We start from the raw sequence: 9,499 nt of genomic DNA, 5'->3' as shown, positions 1-9,499 counted from the left end.
TAAATCAGATTTAAAAAAATGCAAAAATACCTGCTCCATTAATTTATTCGCAGGTCCAATCTAATGTGTCAAAGTACATTTGTGCATCTGGTAAGAGTTCTTTAAAAGTAAAATAAAAGTTCCTGCCTGATACTTTTCAATATTTTTTAAAATTCAAAATTATTTTACATTTAAAGAAATTTTAATTATTGCCCTTTTCGGTATCTTCTAGTAGCAGAGTTGTTATTTTTATAGGTAGCTAGTGTGCTTGTGGTTTTTTATGGATTTTAGACTATTAAGTGAGAACGTATGCCTCGATACTTTAATATCCTACTAGCTTTTCCCCTTTAAAAACAAAGACTATTACGTTATAGCCCTCACGTATCCTTCCTCTTGTTTACAATTTTATGGATTTTTATTTTTTTGAAAATGAAGTTTTCTCCAAGATACTCGTTAACATATAACTTTCTATACGTCCAATCATTAAATTAACCTGATTTTTATACTTTTGGATCAAAATTATCCCATCCCCTGAGTTTCTTCTAATTAGAAAACAAAATTTTTTTTTGCGTTTTTCTCGATTTTTCAAAGGTTTTCATATAAGGTAATTATGACCCAAAAATTACAGAAATCGGGTGCATTTGATGACTGGTCGAATAGTTTTTAGATACGGACTAAAATCGATCCAAATATTGCGATATCTCAGAAACTCCAATCATTATATACATTTGTTATGATGCATTGCTAGTGGTAAAAAAGATAGCATGTTCACTTAAATTTATCAATAAAGAAAGGCTTATCTTTCATTTAGTATTTACTTTTGTAAAAGTTGATGTAACAATTCAATTGAATACAAAGTTGGGGTAGGTCTTTTATTATTTTATCATCATCGTCTTCAACAGAGAACTTGAACAGGAACCAGTTTTTTTTTTTAGTTCATTCACATTATTATGTATTATCAAACATATGAGAGTTATTTATTGCATTTAACTGTTCATTTTTTTTGTTATATAGGTAGATGAAGAAAGGTATTTTAATGGTGTTTAAATATTTATGTTATTTGTGTACTTATTTATTCTGATGATGTTGCATTTAGTTCCGATTTCAAAATTTTGATTTTGACATTTTTTTAAGTATTCTTTAAAAAGTTGAAGTGTTATTCGTGTACCTACTCATTATCGTTTTACACCCTGTATTTATTTAATTTATTACAAAATATACTAAGTTAAGTCGCAAGTTTGTGACGCATGAAAATTATTGATGCTACGAACAAAATTTTGGTTTAGATGTTCATAAAATCACCTAATTAGTCCATTTCCGATAGTCCGGCTGTCCGTCTGTCACCACGATAACTCGAAAACCAAAAGAAATACAAATCTGGAATTTTTAGAGCGTGTTAAAGGTTTTAATAAAAAGTGGTATTTAGTTCGCAAATGAGCAACGAAGGTCAATTAGATTTTGGGTCCGTATTATCCAATCTTAATAGACCGTTAGAAATAGAACAAAAGTTTAAATGTAAAACATGATCCTTATAAAAATTAACAAATTTTGTTTGAAACATTTTTTCGTAAACGTCACTGTTTACCCATGAGCGAGCAAATTAGGACAAAACTTAAGTGACCATTTTCTCCAAAACTATAAATGATAGAGATTTGACAATTTGTAGTGAGCTTCAACTAGTGGTCTTGTAAAATTTTTTCACAAATACTGGATAAGGGCAGCTTCTGAAGAAAAACACGTGCGAGAGGTGTCGTGTGAACTGCGTTTCTTTCATTATATATTATGCATATAGAATTTAAAAAAAAAAAATAATTTAATTAAAAGATGAACTTCAATACGCGAGTTGTTTTTGACCTGACGACCTTCGGCATGAAAGTTAGATAGAATACATAACATACCATAAAAAATAAAAATTAATATTTAAAAAACTAGGGACCTGTATGGATTTCGAGCTGATTACCTTCCAGATGAGGGGTTGGCACTATAATTAAGAGACTACGTTCTTCTTGAGAACGCGCGATAAGGAACATAGTTTCAACAAAATATTATAATGATTTAAATAAATATCACTATAATGTATTTACACGAAAAGTTTTGTCACAAGTCTTGTTTTTCCATAAACACAAGTCTTGTTTTTAAAATGCCAGTTAATTTTTGTTTGCTATTTGTCATTTTCAGAATTTAAACATGTTTTTTTTTGCGTACTTGTTACTGTTAGAGCAGCTTGGACTATTTGAAATTAAAATATTTCAAAATTGAAATTAAAGAATATTTCATGTGTATTAATTAAATTTTAGAGTAATATTCTACAAATATTAATTATTTTTATCTCTAATGTTGCTTTAGGGTAAATTAAAAAAAAAAAAAAAACACCGTTAATTTAAAACGTAAATTACGAAAAGATGCGAATATTTCTTAAAATTTTTGCATTTAATTCAATAAAAATGTTATTAAAATATCAGTAGGAGGTTAAATCTATCATGAAGATGCCACCCATATACTTAGTAGGAAATAATAATGTTGTTTGTTTATGTTGTTTATTAGATTTTGCCCTCGGGATTCACGAAATGTTTGATACATACAGAAAAGAGAAGTCTATATGTATCTACTTTCGTGAAAAATATGAATTTTTGACTGCGAGCCAATAATGAAGGATTGCATTCTATGATTCCCTTTGTATGTCCTTTGAAGGATTAAAGATAAGTTTGGTAATAACGAAAACTAAAGTTTAAATCGTGACTGTAATGTCGAATTTAATGAAATCAAGTTTTTCGATTAAGAATATGATTTTTTTGCATTAAGTTTAGGTTAAATTAAAAAGTCATTAAAAACATAATATAAAGAAAATCGTTACCAAAAATCTAAAATTCGTATTCAATTTTTCAACCTCTTCGACACTTGCATAAACTCTGCCCTTTGTTTCTTTGCAGTACATTTTCAATCACTTTAAAATAAACGCCCAGAAAAATGCAACGTCTAAACACGTAAAGCAAAGCAAAAAACTCGACAAAACAACGCTTTTTTGTGGGCTTACGATCTCACTTGTATTTGCATTTCTTTCTGAAGTAATTTTGTTACGGAAATATCTCTTTGATTGAATAAATTTTTGTTAGCTTAAAGTTTTGCAGTATCTGCTATCTGGGAATAGTGTAAATATAACTTTTGAAACTACCATTTTGGTCCAACAATACGCACAAACTTTTTCATACCATTTCATATATAAATTTGAATTTGGAAGACAAAATATGACTTAATTCTAAAGTAGGCAAATCTTACCCTCTTCATATATCTGTACTTAAACTCTGTATTTAAATCTGATTACGTCAAAAATTTTGGTGATGTTTGCGAAAACTAATATAATATTTGAGATATTGTTAAAAGCCTGCAATGGGATAAAAGATTATATATAAAAAATGAATTGAATTTATAATGTCGGTTTTCTACTAAACGGATAGTTGAGATTATGTTGTGTTTATGTTTTCCAAAAACCTGAAAAACAAAAACAAAACTGAAACTGTAATAGCCATTATATGCCAGTCTTCAAAAAGTTTGTAAAAGTTGAAATTTTGTTTTATTCGACACGAGTTTATGTTTTGTTTTTGATTGCTCCTTTAGTGGAAAGCCCTAATAACAGCACGCTATAAAAATGATCAATATTTGCGAAAAAAATGTATATAAAAACTTACCTTCTAACACTTTTTCTTTTACCGATGTAAATACAATTATTCCGATTGAGTTAAAATTAATTTTAATTTTTTTTAGAAGAGCTGCACGTTGGGTAAAAATTATGGGTAAAACATAATAAAAAATTCAAAATGTTAAATAATAATTTTATTTTTAATATATTTTGTTCTACAGTAATACGATCTTTTTTATTTCGTTTTCATTTTTACAATAAAATGTAGTCTTGTTCCTTAAAATTGTACAAAAGACATTCTTTTAAAAAAAAATCAAAATTGTATAAAACATATGATTGAATTATTCTTTCCTGATCAAAAAATATTCTAACTTAATTACAATTGCATAAAACAACTGAAATATTCCAAGTTGTTGAGGCAAGAAAATTAACGTGGTGGTAACACGCTGGTCTAGTTCATAACCTTGAACTGTGAGCAAAACGATAAAGGAAATTTTTGAAATAACGAGAAAAATAAAAGTTTTATACTCAAGTTAAGTGAAAGAGTTATTTTACACTTTTTCACTGAAATATAATTATCAATTTATGCAGGAAAGCATAATTCAAACAAAAGTTATCAAATTAATCCTGTGAATCGATTCTTTAATTAAATTGGCTTCTCTAAATTGATACGTATGAAGATAGCGGATCTTTTACGGAATATTTGTTCGTTAATTTCGCATGACTGTCTGATTCTGTCTCTCATTTAGCGGTGAGCATCTTAAATTAGGTATGCAGCATAAAAGTGAGCGGGGAAAAGTGTAGGGGTGTGGAATCTTATGGTTCGGTTTTGAACTAATGGTTAATTGACACTCCAAACTTTAAGTATCAAAAATTCAATTTTATATATTCCTGGTGAATGGTGAAAACTTGTTCTTAAAAGTATTGAATTATCGAAATTTATTAATTAGAAGATTGAAAACTTAATACTCGTTGGACTATTATTTGTGGCGAGCCGTCACGGAGAAGTGTTGCGAAGGTCACCCAGAGGCAAATGAAGCATTAAAAAACAAAATTACCGTAAAATAGAAATCATTTTAAATATACTGTAAATCAGAGACAGAATGGAGTACTTATCATATGAACACATTTGCTTCACCTTAACCGCGGGAAAAATTTAAAAACAACAACAAAAATTCATATAACGTCAATATTGACACTAAATTTTACTGGAGTACTCGGCAAGAAAATTTTTTTTTCACAACTTTTATTAATTGTGGTGAAAAGGGTATTAAGTTAAGGGACGCTTTTGATGCGTTTCTAATGTACGAGACTGAATTTCGAATTTAAAATTCGACCTCAATTTGCTCATATCTAAAAATACTTTGAGTGTTACGCAAATGGGTGTTGAATATCTTCAAGTGAGATGAAAATACCAAAAAGATGGAAAAGATCTAATTGTTTTAGTTATAGAATCGATCCCTGGACTATAACTTAGTGGTGTACCAAAACGTCAATCTCAACTTTTTCTAGTTGAATTTTTAATCCTGAGACTGAATCCTGAAAGAATCTCCAGGGATGAAGAACATTTCGACAAACCACCACTCACATTACCAAATAACTGAATTGTTTAAATCAAAAAAATTTAATTTTAAACATATTCAATGAAATGGTGGATTTAACTTAATTTTCGATTTAAATAAATCGTTCAATTATCGAGAGGGCGCATTCATACATAACTAAAAATCAGTGGCGATACCGTTATGCAAAATAATAGCTTAAAATTTAATAATCAACCGATTGATAATCGATAATTTCATTGGTCAAACCAGCTTAAATTATAATTTCATTGGTCAAACCAGCTTAAATTATAATATGCCCATTCCAATTAGCGTGTGGACTCATGAACTATAATCCATGGGAACGTGACTCAAAAATTTCAACGGTATCGTTACAGACTTCGTTTCACTTTACCAGTAGGTACTGTATGAGTGCAAGCGCTCTCACGCTTATCACACACCTTTATAATAAAAAATAATAATAGCTTTATTTTCAATAAAATTTTTATCCTTTTTTTGTACAAATTTTATCTTTTTTTTTTTAAGTTAAGCTCTTCAACGAAGATTGATTTTTACGCATGCGTATATTTTTCTCAATGTTTTCTTTCTATAATAATTTTTTTTACAATGATTTAGTACTATTTAGGTTTTTTTTGGTAAACTATAAACATTTTTTAATACATTTTTTCCTTTTTTTTTTATTTAAATAGAAGCCTACAAAATTTTGTTTATGTTTTCTTGGGGTTCTAAATTTATTACTGAGTGTGTGTATGTGTGTGTGTGTTGTGTAAGTTTAATTTTATATATTTACATTTTGCAAAAATTATGAAAAAATATTACAATTTATTTCATATTATTTGGTTTGCAGTTACAATTATTTGAAAAAAAATTATTTAATAAACACAAAAAACTATTAAGCTAAAAAGGTGGTTGCTAATTTATTTTATTACTAATTAGAAACAGTTTCTAAATATTCGAAAAAGGCACAGCTTCATTTTTATTAAATATTAATAAAAGAGAATTATTTCTCATATTTTTTTTCATTTATTTATTTATTTTTTGATATGTTAAGAAAAATAATATCCTAAATTTTATGTCTTTTTTTTTTTTTAAATAGATTTTATGGATCCAGTATACAAAATGAAAGGGTTTTCAAGTTCACACTTTTCCTTGAATATTTATTTTCAATTTTGAAAATCATTTTAATATCAACATTTCAACCTAAAATGCTTTAAATTCATCAAAATGAGTTTATATTGAATACAATTGTTTTTTTTTTTTTAAAGATTAAATCGAAAAACGGTCAGTTTTGACAGATTTCTTTGGGGTGAAGCCAAAATCATCCATCGCCTTCATTATTACTAGGTGTTTTTGAAATATTTGTGGGCAATCCTCAACAAACTTTACAGAAAGCAAACATGGCTAGTAGGAATTCTTGAAGATAAGAAATTCTTATGGTAAGGAAATAGTTGAAACATTTTTTCAAGACTTTTAGAGAGAGCTCTTCGCAAAATATGCTCTTTTCAGGTTGATTTGAATTTTTAATGAATTAAGGATTCCCTTTACCCGTACCAACAAAAGACATATGAAATTTTTTCTGAATTCATAGTTTTTCCTTGAAGACGCGGCTCAAATGTTTGTGAGACCACAAAGGACCCCGGAAAACTGTATATGGAAAATGTACTTCTGTCAAATACCTCGAGAATTTGGGAAGATATTCTTTTTGTCATTCAGAACAAATGTCTCGCTGGACTCAAACCTCGCCAAGGTGCAATTTTAAAAATATTCCATGGCAAAATTCCCGAATTTCAATTGCATTTTCGGGAACTTCCGGTTACCATAACTCAAAAACGGAACCTCTAAAAAAAATCGGGAAAAGATATTCAGAGCTAATTGGCTAACTTCGATTAAATGTTCGTTAAATCTTTTTTTGGGAATAATAAGAAGAATATTTTGCCAAATTCAGATGAGATTTGATCGAAAAGCCATTTTCCATATTAATTTGCACAGTATCCTTTGTTAATCAATTCGTGGTAGAAATAATAGTTAAAATCAGAGGTTGCAATGTTTAAATTGCAAAAGTTTTCATCGATTCTAACATGATTTGTGTTTTTTTCCATTGTTACTGGGTAACTTGGGAAACACCCAAATCAGCTGCTAAGCAGTGAATGTATACTTCTTGAGGATTTTAGAATTAAGGATTATGCAAAATCAAAAATAAATTGGTTCACTTGAAAACCCTTGATAATATAAACTTTGTAAGGACCTTATAAGAACATGAATATTTCTTACATTATAATATTGTTTTCACATTCTGGCCTTTATACCCAAATTAACTCTATAGTCACCTGTTTGACTAGATGTACATTACAAAGAAAAAAGAAATGCCCAGAAGGATTTTTAATAACTGTCAAACTTATTCAATTTTACAATCCTTCGTTTACTACAAATATTTTTTTGTACAAATATTCATAGTCAAATGGAATGTAGTCATGTTTTGTTTTCTTCAGTCTATTTACATTTTTTTTTTAATTTTCTGTCTTTTTTTCATGTATTATTATTAATCACTAATTAACTAAGTCTTTTTTTTATGATACAAAAAAATTATTATACGACACATCACAAATTCTAAAAACAAAATAAATCGTTCATCAATCGCGATTTGTATATAATAAAAACGTTCTTTTCTTAAAATTTGGATTCGTTACCAACATAGTGATCAAACTCCGATGTGAGCGTGACCCTTAATATTCGGCACTAGGGTTTCAAACGTTTAAATCCAGCTCCATCACTTCCTAATTTTAATTCTTCATATAATGTTGGATTTACTTCTTGAGCTGCTTGTGGCACATGCAAACTTTCTTGTTTCCATCCATGACCACCAGATGTTTGTGATACAGCAACTCCATTTGCTACTGAACCATTTGGAATGGAACCGTTCGAACTGCTTACGTTTGTTTCTTGTTGACCAGATGGTATCTAAAACAACATGATTTTAAATAAATATACTTTTTTCCAAGAAAAATAGAATAAACTAGAAAAATGCTCTAAAAGTCCTTTTTTTAAGGGTTAACAAGTCAGCACAAATGCGAAAAATTGAAGGTAAACTTTGAAGGTAAATGGCGAGTTGTGATTGTGTGAAGCGATAAGTCAACAGGTCCGGAGCTGTTATCATAGGCGATTTTTTAATTATTCGCTCTTTCTCATTATGGTATCAAAAATATTTAAACACTCACCTGTATATGGTCCATATTAACTTCACGTAAATAACTAGGATTTTCGAAGGCAACACCGCCTAAATTCTTTAATCCAATCAATTTTTTGGTCCTTACAAACCAAACTGCGCCAACAACAAGTGCAGCAACAACAATTAATGCTAAAATCACAGCAATGACAACACCAGAACTTGATGAATCATCACTCAAATTTGATGTTGATATCACATATTTTTCACCCATGGTAAATTGTACCGGGTCTGTTAATGTGGATGTACCAAGAGTATTGCCAGCTTTAACAACACATTCATACCGTTCACCATCCTTTAATCCGGATATAGTTAAACTGGTATTGGATGTATCATTTTTGTAAGCAGTACGATGGTCTACAACTCTCCAAATCACACGATACATTTCTACAGTATGTGGATTTTTCGTTGGTGGATCCCATGAAATTCTTACTGAAGTGGAATCGACAACATTTACGTGGACATTTTGTGGTGGACCTGGTAATTTATCACGTCCTTCATGGAAGCATGATAAAATTTGTTTGGTATATGATACAACACACATTTTACTGTTTGCAAGGGGTTCACCACGGCACCAATCCAAACATCTACGAGGTACATCCGAATGCGCGCAACATGATCTATGATCTGATCCATCAGCGGCACATTTCATTAGTTTATCGAAATCGTTGATACACTCTGGTTTATCAATAACTGCATCGATATCCAAGAAGAATGAACATGCATCCATACATGGGCTAGTAACGTTTTGTTCCATGCAACATTGTGTTAAGTTTGCAGACGACGCTGTGTTACGTATGCGTACAGAAACGGGTTGTGTGGCACTTCCAAAAGCATTCTCAGCATGACAGAAATATTCACCTTCATCCATATCAGTCATTTTATCGATTGTTAAACGCATAATATATTTCGAATCTTCATCTTTTGCTGCTAAAACTTTAATATCATAATGTCCGCCTTGAATTACTGGTACTCTACCAACTGGATCACGCCAGAAAAGCATTTTTGGTGCTGGGAATGAATCCACTTTACATTCTAATTTCACTGAAGCGCCCCTTGTTGCTAGTGTTATACCTGATGCTTGAATATGTGGAATATCTA

General features: G+C 29.8%; 1 protein-coding gene across 2 annotated transcripts in view; it reads right to left on the bottom strand.

Moving 5' to 3' along the window:
• Positions 1–7,071: 7,071 nt before the first annotated feature.
• The window catches only part of LOC123299697 (Ig-like and fibronectin type-III domain-containing protein 1), a 171,530-nt gene continuing 169,102 nt past the window's right edge, over positions 7,072–9,499 (bottom strand). For both annotated transcript variants that reach the window (XM_044881997.1, XM_044881998.1), the window contains exons 13-14: positions 8,391–9,496; positions 7,072–8,133 (exon numbers count right to left, since the gene is read on the bottom strand). In XM_044881997.1, the coding sequence (XP_044737932.1) occupies positions 7,912–8,133; positions 8,391–9,496 (1,328 nt within the window). In that variant the 3' untranslated portion in view covers positions 7,072–7,911. The remainder of the gene's footprint in view (positions 8,134–8,390; positions 9,497–9,499) is intronic.

This window comes from Chrysoperla carnea, chromosome 5, assembly GCF_905475395.1.
Source record: "Chrysoperla carnea chromosome 5, inChrCarn1.1, whole genome shotgun sequence".
NCBI lineage: Eukaryota > Metazoa > Arthropoda > Insecta > Neuroptera > Chrysopidae > Chrysoperla > Chrysoperla carnea.
This window is presented reverse-complemented; position numbering and strand designations above follow the sequence as displayed.